The sequence below is a fragment of the Salvia splendens genome, chromosome 17, assembly GCF_004379255.2.
Source record: "Salvia splendens isolate huo1 chromosome 17, SspV2, whole genome shotgun sequence".
Lineage (NCBI taxonomy): Eukaryota > Viridiplantae > Streptophyta > Magnoliopsida > Lamiales > Lamiaceae > Salvia > Salvia splendens.
Genome location: NC_056048.1, coordinates 4,582,198 through 4,600,436, shown reverse-complemented (window position 1 = coordinate 4,600,436; position 18,239 = coordinate 4,582,198). Strand labels below are relative to the sequence as shown.

The following is an 18,239-nucleotide window of genomic DNA, read 5'->3' as shown; positions in this document are numbered from 1 at the left end:
ATTAAAATGTCACGTAACTTTATACTGGGTAAATTGTCAAAAAAAAATTCATAAAATTTTGTTAAATTCTGGTCTATCCTGTAATTTTGAAAATCAACCAAAAAAAACTACGAAGTTTAATACTTCTTGTATCCCCACTATGTAATTTCCGACCTCCCACATGTATTGTATTGTTAAAAGTTATTTACTCATCACTCTAATCTAATTAAAAAAACATAAATGTCATACTATCTTAATTGTCTGTGCAAACAGTTCACACATTTGTCTCTGATAATCTGATATCGCATTATGAATATTCTTATGAACTTACTATTCTGTGTACTTGCCAACAGGAAAATATGGAATCAATGTACATATAAATTAACAATTACCCTAGTTAGTACTATTGCAATTAAATGAGATATATATACCTCAATTAGCACTTGGAAAAGTCATTGGATACTTAAATCTCTTATTGCAATTTAGGCTCGTTTTACATTTCATTAGTGATCTCGAACTGAAACACCATGAATAAGCAAATTAAATTTGAACGCCCTATGATTAGGATTAGGAGGTGTTGTACGTATTGCTTATTGATGAAAAAAGTTGATTGTATTTGAAGACATTAAAATTAGCTTTGGGTTAAATTGTCACAGTTAATATTTATTGTCGATGGGTAGTGATAAAATGTAAACTCATATATTGTATAAACTCCAAACTTTTCAACACAGTGTCAACACAACGTCAACACAATATCAACACAGTGTAAAATTTCAAGATTTTGCTGTCAACATAATGTCAATACGGTGTCAACCGTTGACACTGATATTTTCTGTTGCTGTTATTTTGTAATCTGTTAACATTTTTTAACGGTCCAGATCATAGTTTAGATTTTGTAGAATATTTAGAGTTTGCATTTGATTACATCCCTATTGTCGATAGTATCATATAGTGTGAAAATGTTTTATCTCATCGAGCTGGTCAAAGTCCTACTATTATTGATTTTCAAATTAAGAGAGCTAGTAAATCAATAATTTATCTCGAATTTTGATAAAATTCTCAATAAAATTTGAAAAAAATTAGTACAGTAGTACTAAATTTTACAGTTGTCTCAGTACAAAACAACTTAACTTGTTGATGCTTAAAAGGATGCTTGCTTCAGTAAAATAAGTTTTTTTAATAAAATAATACTATTAAGTACACATTAAAGACGTTGACTTATATACAATAATTTAATTGGGAAAAATGAATTTTATAATTTAATATTTTATTTTCAAAACTTGTGAAAATGGAGTAAAATTTCAAAAAAAAAAGGAATCTGGTGAGTCCATTGTCAAACAAGGAATAATTACGGATCTATAATGCAAGTCAAGTCGTGAAGTCAACGCTAGCCCAATTTTGACATTGCAATAAGCTAATTATTAATTACATACAGTGATTAACTGATTATAAAAGAGTTTTATGCTATATAACTAATTAAATTATCTTAAGCCACGTGATATCATCAAGCATATAACACGCCAGGTTGTTAGTTGTTAGTTGTTAGTAATAATTTATTAATTTATACAACTATCATATTCATGCATAGTAGGAGTAAGATTCTGTAAATACATAAAATAATAAACTAATAAAGTTTAAAACAGTACAGTGCCGTTTGATGCTATCCGGTAAAAGGAAATGATTCAAATAAATGGTAAAATAAATTAGAATAAATGTCAGTAATGATTTAAAATATCCCAATTTGTATGGTTGTCATCACTACTCTATTTTTGAACTATTTTTGTCAACAAACGAGAGTCATGTCTGAAATACTATGTGGTAGTGGTGAAGATAGAAGAAGTTAGGTGTGAATCATGTGATGAATAACTCAAGGAATTTGAAGAAGAAAGACATGTGAAATTTGTCTCATTTAAGCCTAACACATCATACACCATGTTTAAGGCTAAGGAGGTTTTAATTTTGAAAATCAATTGTTTCGGTACTATATAATCGTTATTTCGGCATTATATAATCATTGTTTCGGCAATATATATTCACATGCTCTTTCATACCATCCACAATTATTGAGCACTAGATTCTTTAACATTATATATTCATATGCTCTTTCATAACATGATTGAGCTCTATTCATTTCTTATTATTTTTATATTTAACTTAGCTTCTCATTAAATTAATCAACAAATAACAAAATATTACTAGTATAATTTCATTAAAAAAAGAAATTGAAATAATTGAAATAAAAATTACTATATAATTGAAAAATACTATAATTTAAATTTAAAAGTACATAATCTGAGAGTAAAAAAACAAAATATAAAGAGAAGTCGAAGAGGAATATTAAAAACAACAAAATTTTAAGTGTGAATTAGAAATAGCATTAAATAAAAAAAATTAAAATCGATCAGCGTTCACGTGACACGCGACAATTGGCCACTTCCATTAAATGCGTCAACGCGATCATATACACGCACGCGTGCAAGTACCTAGTGCTCTTCTTTTTGTAGCAACACACATGTTTAGCGATTTTAGATATGCACACAAGTACTTAATTAGAGCATCTCCAATAGCACTGGACGTCAAATAGCCATCAAATAGCCTTCACACTGCCACATCATCAGCACTATAATTCTCCTGCCACATCAGCTTGCCACATCAACTGGACATCAAATAGCCCTCACATAGCCTTCACACTACCTATCCACATCACTAATAACAATTATATAATTTAATTTACACTCGTATCAACATACGGAATTTAATTTACGAGACAAATACGGAAAATTCGAATAATAATATTAAAATTTAAAAAGTACATTAATTTTTTAAAAAAAGTACAATAATTAAACAAATTACATTTAAAAAATTACATAAATTTGCATAAAAACTAACGCCTTGCAATCCTCCGCGCCCACAACTCTTCAACTAAATCCTTTTGCAGTCGAATATGAGCCTCCGTCTGACGCATGTCGGCATGTGCTTGGAGGAGGGCTTCTTCATCGTGCGGTACCCCACCTCGCACGTTGGCGGTGGTGACGCCGTGGCTTGGACCTGCTTCATTATCGTCGGTGGCTCAATCAGTCAGTTGTACACCTTCATCTTCGACGATCATGTTGTGCATGATAATACAGACGTACATTATATCAGCAATGCAGTCGACATGCCACAAACGCTTTGGTCCCTTAACTGCAGCCCATCGAGCTTGAAGCACACCAAATGCGCGCTCCACGTCCTTTCGCGCCGACTCCTGCCGCGTCGCAAAGTAGGCCTTCTTCGGATCTGATGCGCACCGGATCGTCTTCACAAAGACAGGCCACCTAGGGTATATCCCATCCGCCAAGTAATAGCCCATATCATGCTGGTTGCCGTTGGCGACAAAACTGATGGCCGGACCGACGCCCTGGCACTGCTCGTTGAAAAGGGGCGACGAGTTGAGGACGTTTAGGTCGTTGTTCGAACCGGCTATCCCAAAATACGCATGCCAAATCCACAACCGGTAATCAGCCACGGCCTCAAGGATCATCGTGGGATTTTTCCCTTGTAGCCGGTCGTGTAAAACCCCTTCCAGGCAGCGGGACAGTTCTTCCATTCCCAATGCATACAATCTATGCTGCCTAGCATTCCCGGGAACCCGTGCTGATCCCCGTGCATCCGCAGCAGATTCCTAGCATTCCCGGGAACCCGTGCTGATCCCCGTGCTGATCCTTCATGATCACGATGCACCACTTGTCGACGTTGGACAACTGGTCGTGGGCGAGGTGCCGCCGGCTGCATATAACTCTGCATCCATCGATCAACCTCACGGCTCGTATAGGCATCTAGCTCTTCGTTCATCATACGCTCGTACTCATCCGCATCCCCACCACTACCACCGGCATTACTCATTTCTTAAATTGATCTTGTACAGAAAGTAAGGTAGAGAGAGAGTACTCGTTAAAACAAGTGGTGCGAATGAAAATGAGGTTCAACGCGCGTATATATAGTGTGTTCGAAAAAAAAAAAAAATTTAAATCCGACGCCGGTTTGGCGCCGATCCGGGACGCACAATGGCGCCCGTGAGGATCGGCGTCGGAACCGGCGTCAGCGCGGGAATCGGCATGGCGACGCCGATTTTGACGCCGATTTCGCCCACGCCGGTTCCAATGGTTCGGCGTCAAACCGGCGTGGGCGAAAAATCGGCGTGGCGGTGGTGACGCCGGTTATTGTGGATGCTCTTACGGTGCTACGTATGCCCTAATTAACAATATTCATGCACACTCCAATGCATCCACTTCATTAACATCAAAATTAAATATAATGTTTCTAATGAAAATTTCACATACTCTGATTGGAGTAAAGTAAACACACTGTAAATTTGGATATCTAAACAATTTTTTATTGAAAAAGTCGAAATCTTGACCATGAATTGCCCAAGCTCATTACATTTTTTAATTGTGTCGGCGGCATAGACTAATTCTAAAAGCAAGTTGGTAAGAGTATTTAATTTCCTCCCACAAATACAGACTCCTATAGTTTCTCTTTTATTTTTTAGTTTAATTTTTTTTCATAGTTTACATTATCTCAAACCGAAAAGTTTGCATTGCGTCCAATGTATATGTACCTACAAAATAGTAAACTTAGATTTACTGCTGGTGGTGTTGGTTCTAACATCATTTGCCTGAATTCAATCAATTATGCTAGAATTCCAATCTAGTGATGCAAAATAGCAAAGAAAATTAACTACAGAGACTAATCAAGGCAAAGAGGAAGAGGGATTCCCAATCTCAGCCAATCCCTCTATCCCTCTTGAAATAAAAGTGAAATCTTTACTTGACTCTCTCTCCCTCTCTCTTTCGGTGCTGCCCTTGTTCTTCCTCTGCTCTTCTGCAGAAGTGAGGTAATTTGCTGAAAAATATGCAAGTCAAAGCTGATTAACAGCTGTAGGGTGAATATTTAGTTTAAATTTTCTTGTTTCTTGTTGATTTTGCAGAAATGGCGGTGGTTCCACAAGAGGCTATCAATCGGTTTGGTGCGTTGATGGAGGGAGGTCGGTTGGCCTTGATCTCTCTACTTTTTATGCTTCTTGATCTATGATTTATGGCCCATTTCTTATTTTTTGCTATCTCTCTTTTGTCATTGCTCTTTTTGAAATCTGTGCAGTTGATGAGCCAATGAAGAGAACATTCAAGGTAATGGAGTACTAGTTTTGTTTCCTCACTTGTTTATACTTGAAATTCTTGTGTCTGATTGTTAGTGAAATCTTGCAACTCCCAATATATTAGCACTTGTTTATCAGTGAAATCATGATGCCAAAATGTGGCCTTTGACAATTGTATATGCCAATCAGCTTCATTTATATGTTGTAAAGCATTGTAACAAATTTGGATTTAGTAACTGGATCTGTTGCTTATTATGCTACTCGATTTTGATTTCGCTGATGATATGTATGCTCAAGAATGAAGGAGTTCCTGGTGGTTTCTTAGTGCTTTCCTTATTCTGATTTCCAAGCTGATGTAGTTTCTTCCCTCTCCTTTTGGAATGTTATGGAGAAAAGACCGAGGAGACTGAAGAGTAGGTCTCTTATGAGGCTGTTGGACCAAAATCCAACCTTTAATGTATTTACTGAGTTATATAAGAAAAATATTTTTCAAAATTCAGAAGTTTGACTTCTACAAGAAATTATTTTTGGTCCTTAAGATCTATGTCTCATACCATCTCACATAAGTATTTTTCTGTGGATTGAATAGATGAAAACAAACTAGAATTTCATGTTTGAACTAGTCTGGTCAACTAGAGAAACCCGCCCAACGTAAGGTGATTTTGAGGATTATTTCTGCCTGCATTTCCCATTTGGCACTTCCATTCTTTAAATTGACACTTTGACCGGTCAAGACCTAATAAACCATATTACTAGAAATAGGTTATCTAATTACTAAATCAGTCAATCAATATATTGATTTTGTTCCTTTGTGCATGTAAACCAAAAGGAAAGATAATTAATTCTATCACATTGTTTCCTCATTGCATGGAAAAATCTGGCTGCAAAAATGGCTACTATGTTATCACCATCTTGAGAATAAGCTAGTTTAATTTTCATAGGCACTGACTTCTCCGAAATATGCAGCTTGCTCTCCTTTATGCTGTCATGGGAACTGGATTCTCAACTAGTCACTTGTCTTGTATTTCTTTTTTGACCATCGTTGTTTTATTTTATTTTTATCTTATGGTATGTTGTGGAGTAAAGTAATAGTCCTTTTACGAGATTATTTGGAAGAAAGAAACTTGGCTATGTAAAAATTGCAATCTTACTGCACGTATGGCATTCATGATTTCCAAGGTCTAGTGTCAGAAGGTTTCTTTCTTCATTCTTGACTATGAAAGAAAACACAATAACGATTTTAAAGGAATTTTCCTTGAGTAGAACCATGTATACCTTTTACCTTTTGTACATTATCCATCTGATCCATTCATTTTGCAGAATATCCATCAAGGATATCCTCATGAATCTTTGATACGCTTTCTCAAGGCAAGAGAAGGAGATGTTGCCAAGGCCTACAAGATGGTCAGACTGAATCTTTGTCTAAACAAGTCGTTTTTGTCACACGTTTGTTTAGTGTTTAGGGTTTACTGAATTCTGAGGCACTTGATATTGCAGTTATGTGACTGTTTGAAGTGGAGAGTGGAAAACAACATCGATGGAATCTTAGCGGTAAGTATTACAATGCTTGCGCTGTATGTGATTATTTGAACTTTACCGAACTCAATGTCTTACCATCGATCTGTTCATATGGAATGCGACTCAATTTGAGATGTTTTAGCTTTTGAATGACTTGTTCACTCAATCTTTTGCACGATATTTCTGAGTTCATTTTGGTGATTTGCTATCTGTATTTTCCTATATTGTTTTTGGCATTCATTTCCTTGATTTGAAGTATGTAGAATCACAGATTACTTGAAAATCATGTTTATTGTAAAACTAATTTTTTTACGCCACCTTTGGAAGATTCAGTTGCCATAATATATGACGAATTCTTCCATAGGTGTAGTACTTTCTGATGTGTAAACGAAAACATCTTTTTTTTGTTATTACAGAAACCCATTGTTCCAGTGAATCTTTACAGAGATATACGCGATACCCAGCTTATAGGATTGTCAGGTTACTCAAATGAGGTGAGTATTCAGTAACAAGTTCAAGTATATACCTAGAAATTTACAAATACACATTGTTGGTTAAGAAATACCATGCTCTTACTGATAAGGCAGTACTTTTCCATAGGGCCTCCCTGTCTATGCCGTTGGAGTGGGCATGAGCACATTGGACCGAGCATCTGTGAGTGTATCTAATCAATATATAATATCAATAAAGCTTCCATTCTTTCATCTCTGACCATATTGATTTCCAATTTTAGGTTCATTATTATATACAGTCCCATATCCAGATGAATGAATACAGGGATCGTGTTGTTTTGGTAAGCATGCTCACAGTAATTTCAATTCAACTTTTACTAGCACAGATGACTAGCTTATCATGAAATCATGTTTCTTTTAGCCAGCTGCAACAAAAAAGTATGGCAAGCTAGTTAGCAAATGCATCAAGGTTCTCGATATGACTGGGTTGAAGCTCTCAGCTTTAAACTACATAAAGGTGCTTCAGTTGTAAAATGTTCATATTCTATTGCAATTCTCCGATGGTTATTAGAATTAACTAAATATAACGCAGGTTTTTTCCTTGTGCAGCTAATGACAACGATTTCTTCTATTGACGATCTGAACTACCCAGAGAAAACATTAACTTATTACATTGTGAATGCTCCATACATATTTTCCGCATGTTGGAAGGTTTGTCCCAAATTTGACCCGTAATTTTGACAACCTACTATGTGATTCTCAATGCTTGAAGAACCGCTATAAATTTCTTGAAAGCCATATTCATAATCTATTCAATTTTATTAGGTTGTGAAGCCACTTCTGCATGAGAGAACGAGAAGGAAAATCAATGTATTGTCTGGTTGCGGACAAGATGAGTTGTTGAAGGTAGCTTCTTTGCCATGTTCATTCTTTTTACGTCGTTGTCACTAATAATATATGATCATTTTCAAGGCATAAATCTTCCATCGTATGATTATTATGTTGTCCTCCAATCTTAGTTGGCTATCGGAAGTTAAGAATTCAGTTCGGTAAATTGTATTGGTGCAGATAATGGATTATTCCTCCCTTCCCCATTTCTGCCGTAAGAGAAGTTCAGGCTCTTCCAAACATTTGGAACAGATTGCTGACAGTTGCTTTACCTTGGACCATCCATTCCACCAACAAGTTTATGATTACATCAAGAAGCAATCCTTGGAACGAGCATCTGTTGCGCCGATAAAACAGGGTTCTGTGCATGTTACTTTACCCGAAAATGCCAGTGAAGGAGATATTGCCAAGATTCTGGAATCTGAATTAGAGAATCTGAGGGTCTAGAGAGATCTCCAAATATCTGGAGGACTTGAAAATCAATTATAGGAAGCGCTATGCTACTCTTCATCTCCGTTTTTGAAGTGCTAAATTGCACCCTGCTTGTAATAACTTGTTCTTCGTATTCTGACTATCCGTAGCTATTTAGTATTCGCTATGTAGCATCCAAAAACACTACATGTTTTTGGGAGCAGATAAAACTTGATGCATGTGCTTCATATGTCAGCCGGCCGACTTCATCTGTAAGCCATCCGCAATATGTTGCATGCATTTGTATAAATGCGCGGAGGCAATATATAAAGTATGGCTTATTCTAATAGTACTTTCACAGGTACTGTATTAATACATATTTAAGTAAATAGAGAGGAAAATTTGATTTTTGAGGTAGTACGTAGTTAGAAATCTCAAAGCATGAATCTTTGATCTAGATGTGGCTAGCGCTTCTCGTGCTGCCTCATGGATATGCTGACGAGGTATGTTCGTTGTCTCGTTATTCTCCATTTCTCTAGCCAGTAAGCGATTTGCTATTGCTTTCCTGAATATATACCCTCATGTCCAAAAACCTATGTACTGATCACTATTCGGCTTTTGCAGCTCCACTGTGTTCGTTTTGACGCCATTTCTGGAGTTCGGTCTCAACTAACCTCCGGGCAGCCTCTGCCATTTCTGCTTCCTTGAGAGCCTCCTTGATTTACGACTGTAAGGCCTCGTTCTCCTTCAACAATGCCTCCAGTTTCTCTGAATTTTCTGTCTTGCATTTATAGCCTCTATCTGGGCAATGGCATTGGCCACCTCTTGATCAGCATTGCATGTGCTTTTGTTGATCTTCTCGTTCACAGAGTCGAACTCCTCGACTGTCAATTTGATCCTCCCAGTCGATCCTGAACTATTTGATTCTGCATCGGCGTGACCCTGATAGCAATAGATTTGTTCCTCTGCTAGCCTCTCTACACCTTTGGCTTCTTCAGCTTCTTTCAACTACTGCTGCTTTGGCCTCTTCGCGTAGTAACTCAGCGCTCTTCTTACTGTTTTCTGCTTCATGTCTGCTATTTCGGCCTCTTCAAGAAGCTTCTCCACACAAGATTGCATAATGAAACCACATCCTGCCTTAGCTTTCTCGAGCGCAGCCTCTCTCTTCTCTAGATCGCTCTGCATTTGCTCAGTGGTCGATTCTGCTTCCGACACTGCCTTCTGCTTCCGATTCTGCTCTCTCCTCACATCCTCCAGTTGCTTTGCAGTTGAATCATTAGAAGCATGGAGCGAGTTTTCTTCTGCCACGGCTTCTTCCAGCGCCATTTTGGCGCTCTCGAGCTCTGTGGTCATCTGCCGGATGGTGTATAGAGCCTTGGACTGTATGTCGTTCTGCTGTTCTTGCAGAACTCTGATCGCCTCCATTGTCTCGTCGAGCTTCGCCTGGAGAGTTTCGGTAGGCACGTGTTCTTCCAAGAGCTTGATCTCTTTCTCGATCCGCTCCTTGTTTAGTTTATGACCGTGCAACAACTCTTCCTTCTCCGCGATGAGCTTCGTGTACTCCTCTTCGGCCTTGAGCGAGGCCTGCTTCACCTGATCGAACATCTCCTGAAGTTGTTCGACTTCCTTCATAAGCTGGCTCTTCTTCTGAAGCTCGTCTTGGGCTTCTTCTGCTTTCTGGATCATCGCGAGACTCTCCACCGCGACGGCATCGTAATCCCGTCTCAAAACGCCGTGAGTTCTGCTGCGGTGGATTTGAAAAGCTCCCGCTCGTTGTCGAGGGCGGACTCCCACGTCTCGTCGCCCAGCTGCGCACGCTCCTCCTCCAGCTCCACTGCTCGGGCTTTGGCAGCCTCGGTAGCTGCAATGGACGCTTCCTTGGAATCCGTGAGCGTTTGGAGCTTGTGGTTGAGCTGCTCAAGCGTCTTCTCGGCCATCTGCAGCTCGCGCTGAGCTTGTGCTTTCGCTGCCTCGGTGGTTCGCAACTGTTGCGTGTAGCTTAGACGCGCCTTCACCATCAGGCCATGCTGCGCCTCTGCTTCGAGCAATTCCTGCATTTGCACCGCGCAAATTAGAGCGCGTGCGAACTCACATCGCATTTTTCGTTCAGAAATAATGTCATGTTTCCGTTTCAGTCTGTCCACCAAAATCCTATGCCAAAAATGAAAAGTTTCTCTATCTTTCTCTGGCTTTACAAATTTTATATTAAAACTCGTATTGTCCACCAATGAAACTATTTTTGTTGGAACAAAGAAATACATTTTTCGCGTTTTGAAAATGGAATTACCTCATCCGCCGCCGCCGCCTTCTTCTTGGCCACGGCCGTCTTGCCTCTGGGAGAGACGACATCGCCGAACAGAGACACGGTGTCCCTGACGGACTGGAAGAGCGCCCTCGTATCGATCTCTCCTACATCCGCCCGAGGGGAGTTTCCGGGCAGAGGAGACACCGGCAAGAGTTCCCGCGTTTTAATCACCAAATTTCTCATCCTGCAATTCAAATCAATTGAAAACTAAAACGGTTAACCTAATGAATGAATGACGATCGCGATTGGTCGATGTACCTCGAAGGAAGATTTATGCAAGAATAAGAGCAGAAAACTGCAGAATGAATGAATATTATGTTCCTTTATTCCTCTGCTTTGGTGGTGTTGATGAAAAAGCAGAGGAATTGAAGGAAGAAAAAGGTGGATTTGATGAAAATGTCTGGAGATTTATACATCTTGTGCGGAAATCCACCATTTTTTACTCTGTTTTCTGATCATTCCTTCCTTTTTTTCACCCATCTAACTTTGAAATTTTAAATGCTACTTTAAATTACTAATTACATATAATAGTGGAATATATCCAACAAACTTGAATGAAAAATCAGGTATAACATGCATGGGTAATTTATATTGCTTATAGCATCCTAATCTAAAATTAAGATCAAATCGACACTCTTAGATTTTAAAATGAATGGAAGAGATTGAACCTTAAAATTTTCAATAAATAGTAGACAAAATATCAACAAAGGGATAAAATCATTATTTTGTTATCATATCATAATTTTCGTGTTTTTTATTTATATGAACATAGTGTATTACAAATATCAACACAATAACATAAATATTTCAAAACAAGTACACGAAAATATCAACACAGTTTTATTGAGATTTTACAAGGTTTTATTGAGATTTTACATACATTATATTGAAATTTTTGATGTATTTGTTCATAAAATTCTGTTTATTAACATATAAGAAATTGAAATAAAAATTATCAAATTTCATCATCTGAACGTCATCGGAACATATGTAATTGATATCTTGTTAGAATCCTAATAAAATTACCTTTCATTTGATATATTTTTTGCGGAAAAATAATTTAAATCAAGAGAGTTACGTAAATTTAAAGTTTTGGGATAATTTTAATAAGAGAGAATTGACATTGATACAATGTAATTTTATTTAATAATTATTTAAATTTAAAATATAATTTAATTATTGACATTATATCAACTACTAGATCTTCTAATTTAATGATTAAGAATTGTTCTTAATTTTGGATGGCTAATTAGTTAGCAATTGATTACATCCCTAAAAGTATCCACAATGGGGCGTCCTATCCTCCGTCACATCAGCATTTTATCCTCCAACCCATTCACCTGCAGTGGGACGCCCTAGAATTTTAACTCTTATTTTGTATTTGTTTTTTATTTTTTAGTTTGCAAATATATCAATTAGCAAGAATAAATATAAAAACACCACAAATAAAGGCAAATCCTATTGTCAGTATTTATTTTTTATTTTTTAATATTTTATGCTAGCAAATATGGAAAATCGTCGGAATTCATTATTGAATTTAGAGAGAAATTGAGATGGGGAAGAGAGTGAAGTGAAAAGTACAAAATGAAGTAAAAAAATTGGTGATATATATAGAAGAAAATACAAAAAATTTTTTTAAAAAAAATGAAAATGTGTGCATCGTCCGGACTATCCTCCTTACCCCTGCAATGGGGCGGGGGATAGGCCGAAGGATGCAAAAAAATGGTTCATCGTCCGCGGACTATGCATAGGGCGCAGAGGAAGGAAATGACATAGAGCGTGGAGCTGTAGTGGGCGCCCTAAGGCGCGCCCGATGCATCGGGCGGGCATTAGGGCGCCCACTGCGGATGCTCTAATATGCATATTAGCATTTTATGTAAAATATACATGATTTTTAGTTTAAAAAGTGTTTATGCTTTTCAAAATATAGTTCACCCTAACGTTATAATTGTGAATTCATATGTTATGGTGAATTATATTTTGAAATTTTTGATAACTGTCTTTCGTTTTTTCGATGATAGATGTACCAAGATCCTTATATTTGAAGTGTCTACCCATATTTTTTGAAATTGGCAATGGTGCTAGAGTTGCTGCTAGCCACTAAGATTTCATCAACATATAAAACAATACTCTATAAAAGAAGTATGTGTTGTCATTTTCGAAGAAAAATCGGTGATTTGATGAGCTAAAATCAAACAATATTTAAAAAAATACTACATCCGTCCCACAAGAATATGTACTTTTTACTTTTAGTCCGTCCTACAAGAATATGCACTTTCTAATTTTGGAAACTTATTTATCTCTAATGAGGTGGGACCCATCCACTAACAATACATTAATTACTTATTATCTCTATCTTTTTCTTACTTTACCAATTTTGTATTAAAATCCGTGCCGAATCCAAAGTGCATATTCTTTGGGACGGAGGGAATATTAGGTAGCATTGTCCAAAGGCTTACATCAAGTTGTATAACATTCGTTCAACTTGCACATGAGATTGGCAAATCGTACGGGTTGTGTTGTTATCGGTTCAATCTGATATTAAAATTTTCAGCTCTAGTGTTAACAATACGATATAATTTGAATTGGCATGGCATGATAAAAGTTTGAACCTAATATTAAACGATTAAAATTTGACGTTACATGGAGTATTATAATACAATTAAAATGGGATATAACACGATTAAAACTTTATTACAATTTAAATACAAATAATAAAATTAAAGTATAATATTTTTTAAAAATAATAAAAACAATAGTAGTATTATTTCATAATGGTTTATTCGAACCCAACACGATATCTTTAGGTTTTTATTGGTCGATCCCTTAAGAACCCTAACTCAATCAACTCAAACCCATTAACTTTGTGCATATTGTCAGATTATTATGTCGTATCCAAAATTTTCATCTATTTTATCCATTCCTTTTCTGTTTATTTTTTACTATATCAATTACACATTAAAACTCAAGTTATTAACAAATGAAATTATTTTCCTGATTAATATAAGTTGGTTAGTTTGTTAGTTGAAGGGGGTGTTATATTGCTAACTCAAAACTTAATTATTAACTATAATTAAATAATAGCCATTAGATATTCAAATCAAGGGCCTAGATCATCAGCCCCCGAAATGTCAATACGATAAAAAAACGTCAATAAGGTCTATTTACAACAAATTAGTTGTAACTAACTTTTGAAAAATATCTCAAAACTTTAAAATCATATAACTTTCTCGATTTAAATTATTTTTTCGCACAACATATATCAAATTAAAGATAATTTCATAAGGATTCTAACGAGATCTCACTTGCATATGTTCCGATATCAAAATTTTAAAAAAATTTAAAAATTTTCATAAATTTCGTTAACATCTTTATATCAATACACGACATATAATATGTCAATACAATACTTGTATAATGGCAATATGAAATTGTATTGACATTGTCATGTCTTTGTGTCTATGTATTTCATACTGTATTGACATTATGTTTCTAAACCCTAAATTTAATCATTGTTATTATCTTTTTAATATTAAAAAATAATAAACAAAATTATACATGGCAAATTGTAGACCACGAGATTTCTAAAATTCTATGATCTTAAATTAGTTATAATTAGCAATTAAATGATGAGTTAACAATTGATGACACCGGATCGCATTAAAACTCAAACGGTTTACTCATAAAATTATTTTCATGGTGAATATTTGTTGGGACCTGTGCCGCAAACTATGAAGTGGACCAGAAGTAGAGGTAACAAAATTTGGCACGGCTACAATTAGAATATAATAATTTCATAAAATTCGTCAAATTGCTAAGAAAATAAAATAAAAAAATATCACAAAATTCGTCAAATTGTGCCACTAGAAAAATATAGCTCAATTGCACCAGAAATTTAAATAATTCAAATCCATGAATCCTAATAGGTCAATATTCCTAATAAATAGAGTTCGAAGTGTGTTATTAAACCTATTAATTAATTAATTAGTCAATAAAGAGTAATGCACATCTTAAACTAGTGAGAAGAGTCAATACACAATTACAACTTTCAAAAAATATCATACAAATACAAAAAATATCACGACAAAAACCTACACTTGAGTGTGATAAAGACGAAACTCATCACACTTCTTTCATAAAACGACATCACTGACTTGACTATTTTGAAAATACATTTGTGATAAAGTAGCAAACTTACAGCTCCCATTCATACTTTCCAAGCACAATTACGAGAGAGAGAGAGAGAGGGAGGGATCAGGGAAGGGATATGAAGAAAAACGATTACAATCCACTGTTTGAGAGCAAGGCAGCCAAATGGCGCGGTGTTTACTGGTTTTACGCGATTTCTATGGCTGTCTCGATAGCATTGATATGCATCTACAGAGTGATGCACTTCCCACAACAACATGGACTGACAAGATGGACATGGATTGGCATTTCCATGGCAGAGCTCTGGTTCATCATCTACTGGATCATCACTCAATTTCCTCGATATCGAGCTGTCTCCCGTTACACCTTCAAAGACAGGCTCTCCTCCAGGTACATAGCAAAACCAACCCAAAACCGCAGATATCAGCAACTGACAGAAAAGCTTTTTCATGCAGATATGAGGACGGCCTTCCAGGCGTGGACATATTTGTAAGCACAGCCGACCCTCAACTGGAGCCCCCCCTAATGGTGGCTGACACTGTGCTTTCGCTGATGGCCTATGATTACCCTCCCGAGAACCTCAGCGTGTATCTTTCTGATGACGGATGCTCTGACTTGATGTTCTACGCTCTTTATGAAGCTTCAAAGTTTTCCAGAGTATGGCTGCCATTTTGTAGGAGTTTCAAAGTCGAGCTTCGGTCGCCTAATGCTTACTTCTCTGCTGTTAAAGAAGTGCCTAGTGATGACCCTTCTTTAGCCAAAGAATGGAGGGAGGTCAAGGTATGTAATGCTCCCAATTCTTGACAACTTGAGATCTGATTTTTTTTCATCTTTTTTTTTGTTTTCCTTAATTGACAGAACTTGTATAACGAAATGGAGGCGGGAATAACTGACATCATGAAGCTGGGGAGAGTTCCTGATCATTTGAGGAAGCACCACAAAGGACTTCGTGAATGGGAATCGGGCACAAGCAGAAGCAACCACCAAACAATTCTTCAAGTACGAAGAGTTCATCTGCAATTAAAACATTCCACGGATTTAGTTAAGCAGAACATCATGAAGGGTGATTTCATTTTGTGACGTTTCAGGTGCTAATTGACGGGAGAGGCAACAAGGACGTGGACATAGAAGGGAAACCATTGCCAATGCTCGTATATTTGGCACGTGAGAAGAGACCTGGGTACCCACATAACTTCAAAGCAGGAGCCATGAATGCCTTAGTAAGTCCAATGAGGTTATGGCATTCTTCTTTCTACCTATCTAACAAATGTTCATGTTCAATGGATATAACTCTAATGGACTTGAGCAGATAAGGGTGTCATCTAGGATAAGCAACGGCCCAATCATTCTCAATCTAGATTGCGATCACTACTCAAACAACCCTCAATCTGTGAGAGATGCATTATGCTTCTTCATGGATGAACAACAGGGCCATAACATTGGCTACGTGCAGTATCCTCAGAAATTCGATAACATCACAAAAAATGATCTTTATGGAAGCTCTTTGAAAGTGCCCCATGACGTAAGAGTTAATAACACTGCAAGTTATACAAATTCATATTTGTTAGATAGATAGAAGGATAACTTACGAGAATGGTTTACTGGTAACTGAAGCTGGAGCTTACAGCCTTGGATGCACATGGAGGACCACTATACATTGGAAGTTGCTGTTTCCACAGAAGAGACGCTCTCACCGGGAAGAAATATGAGAAGGGGTCTCACATCAACTGGAAACAAGTGGATGAGATACATGAACCAGAAAGAGAAAATTTTCTAGAGGAAACTGCCAAGTTTGCAAATTGTAGCTATGAAGAGAACTCACCCTGGGGCAAGGAGGTTCTCTCTTTCTCTCTCACGCACACACATACACACCATAGCTACAAACAGCAAAATTTTATGAAACTATACATAGGGAGTCATTAAGGTAGAATCTCCAACAAGTTTGATACAAATATAGTTAACTTACAGATGGGGTTGAAGTATGGATGTCCTGTTGAAGATGTGGTTACTGGATTATCAATACAGTGCAACGGATGGAGATCCGTCTACTTTAACCCAGGGAGGATAGGCTTCTTGGGAGTAGCTCCTGTGACGCTGTTAAGTGCATTAATTCAGCAAACTCGATGGTCTGAAGGCCACTTTCAGATATTCCTGTCAAAATACTGCCCTTTAGTATATGGCCATGGAAAGATCCCAATACAACTTCAACTATCATATCTCTGCTACAACCTGTGGGGAGCAAACTGTTTGGCTACGTTATACTATGTAACTGTACCGACCTTTTGCCTTCTGAAGGGAATCAATTTGTTTCCACAGGTATGCATCAACATTTTTTTTTTTGAGAACAATCACTTTTTATCCTTTGAGAATGCACTGATTTTTGCCACAGTTTTCAAGCAACTGGATTCTACCATATACATATGTTCTCGTAGCAAAATACACTTACAGTCTGGGAGAGTTTCTCAGCTGTGGAGGCACACTAAAGGGATGGTATAATGATCAGAGAATGTGGCTGTACAAGAGAGTTACCAGTTATCTTTTTGGATTCTGTCAAACAATCATGAGGTACTTAGGCTTCGTAAAGTTGGATTTTACAATCACTGGGAAGAATGTGGACGATGATGTTTCTAAAAGATTTGAGCAAGAGATAATGGAATTCGGTGCAGCTTCATCAATGTTCATCATTTTAGCAACAATTGCGCTGTTCAATCTCCTTACATCAATCTCTATCACCAGAAGCATCATTATCAAGAAGCCAGCCGCAGATCTGGATTCTTGTGCATTACAGATACTTTTGAATGGGGTAGTGATAATAATCAACTTACCCTTGTTTGAAGCCCTCTTCCTTCGGAATGATCAGGGTTGTATCCCCTCTTCTGTCACATGCCAGTCAATTGTTTTAGCTGTGTTAGCTTATATGTTAGGATATTGAGATTATAAACTTCAAACATGTGAAGAAACGGGCAAAACATCAAGTCATTGCATATTTGCATGTACTTGCTGACATTTATGCAATACATTCATGTTTCGAGAAAGAATTCAAAAAACAAGGACCACAGTACCATGAGAATCAAATAAACAGTACAGAAATGCAAAAGGAAAAAACAAGGGATGTCCATATTTGTGACAGTCTGACAGATATCATCATAGATATGCAACTTGTATAAATGCAGTTGACAAGAAAATGAAGAGAAAAACATTTGCCAACCAAGTGAAGCACTTTTTTTTTAAATTTGAAACCTGCTTTTATTTAATCAAGTGAAGCACTTTCTTTCAGTTAAGCTTCCAAATTTGATCTGCAATAAATGGTCTCGACAGTGATACGAGTACTTATAATCATTCTTCTTGTTGTACACATGAGCTCACTTTTGCATCTTACATCAATTGTTCTTTCAGCATGTTC

General features: G+C 36.8%; 3 protein-coding genes across 5 annotated transcripts; 2 read left to right on the top strand and 1 right to left on the bottom strand.

Annotated features, from left to right (window-relative positions):
- Window positions 1–4,515: 4,515 nt before the first annotated feature.
- On the top strand, window positions 4,516–8,799 carry LOC121773291 (SEC14 cytosolic factor-like). The gene is made up of 12 exons (XM_042170115.1): window positions 4,516–4,852; window positions 4,946–5,002; window positions 5,116–5,144; window positions 6,434–6,517; window positions 6,611–6,664; window positions 7,048–7,125; window positions 7,232–7,285; window positions 7,365–7,424; window positions 7,505–7,600; window positions 7,693–7,794; window positions 7,909–7,989; window positions 8,152–8,799. The coding sequence occupies exons 2-12, from the start codon at window positions 4,948–4,950 to the stop codon at window positions 8,416–8,418; spliced, it is 960 nt and encodes a 319-aa protein (XP_042026049.1). The 5' UTR covers window positions 4,516–4,852; window positions 4,946–4,947; the 3' UTR covers window positions 8,419–8,799.
- Window positions 8,800–8,943: 144 nt separating this feature from the next.
- LOC121773292 (protein CIP2A homolog) lies at window positions 8,944–11,087 on the bottom strand. 2 transcript variants are annotated; one of them, XM_042170117.1, is made up of 3 exons: window positions 10,946–11,087; window positions 10,670–10,871; window positions 8,944–10,433 (listed from the first exon to the last, which is right to left on the bottom strand). In XM_042170117.1, the coding sequence occupies exon 3, from the start codon at window positions 10,066–10,068 to the stop codon at window positions 9,391–9,393; it is 678 nt and encodes a 225-aa protein (XP_042026051.1). In that variant the 5' UTR covers window positions 10,069–10,433; window positions 10,670–10,871; window positions 10,946–11,087; the 3' UTR covers window positions 8,944–9,390. The 2 variants fall into 2 exon arrangements, with proteins under 2 accessions (XP_042026051.1, XP_042026050.1); XM_042170116.1 differs by having other exon boundaries at window positions 8,944–10,871.
- A 3,603-nt stretch (window positions 11,088–14,690) lies between these two features.
- Window positions 14,691–17,871, top strand: LOC121773568 (cellulose synthase-like protein E6). 2 transcript variants are annotated; one of them, XM_042170454.1, is made up of 8 exons: window positions 14,691–15,226; window positions 15,292–15,616; window positions 15,695–15,835; window positions 15,925–16,056; window positions 16,146–16,358; window positions 16,451–16,672; window positions 16,805–17,152; window positions 17,226–17,871. In XM_042170454.1, exons 1-8 carry the CDS (start codon window positions 14,955–14,957, stop codon window positions 17,766–17,768), a joined length of 2,196 nt encoding a protein of 731 aa, XP_042026388.1. In that variant the 5' UTR covers window positions 14,691–14,954; the 3' UTR covers window positions 17,769–17,871. The 2 variants fall into 2 exon arrangements, with proteins under 2 accessions (XP_042026388.1, XP_042026387.1); XM_042170453.1 differs by having other exon boundaries at window positions 14,691–15,616.
- The last annotated feature ends 368 nt before the right edge of the window (window positions 17,872–18,239 follow it).

Excerpts from the sequence above, each read along its gene's own strand:
- LOC121773291 (XM_042170115.1), top strand. The coding sequence starts at position 4,948 with ATGGCGGTGGTTCCACAAGAGGCTATCAATCGGTTTGGTGCGTTGATG. Across the intron at positions 5,145-6,433 it reads CAATGAAGAGAACATTCAAG|AATATCCATCAAGGATATCC; the intron begins GTAATGGAGTAC and ends TTCATTTTGCAG. Across the intron at positions 7,286-7,364 it reads GCACATTGGACCGAGCATCT|GTTCATTATTATATACAGTC; the intron begins GTGAGTGTATCT and ends TTCCAATTTTAG.
- LOC121773292 (XM_042170116.1), bottom strand. The coding sequence starts at position 10,068 with ATGATCCAGAAAGCAGAAGAAGCCCAAGACGAGCTTCAGAAGAAGAGC.
- LOC121773568 (XM_042170453.1), top strand. The coding sequence starts at position 15,002 with ATGGCGCGGTGTTTACTGGTTTTACGCGATTTCTATGGCTGTCTCGAT. Across the intron at positions 15,617-15,694 it reads AAGAATGGAGGGAGGTCAAG|AACTTGTATAACGAAATGGA; the intron begins GTATGTAATGCT and ends CTTAATTGACAG. Across the intron at positions 16,673-16,804 it reads ACTCACCCTGGGGCAAGGAG|ATGGGGTTGAAGTATGGATG; the intron begins GTTCTCTCTTTC and ends GTTAACTTACAG.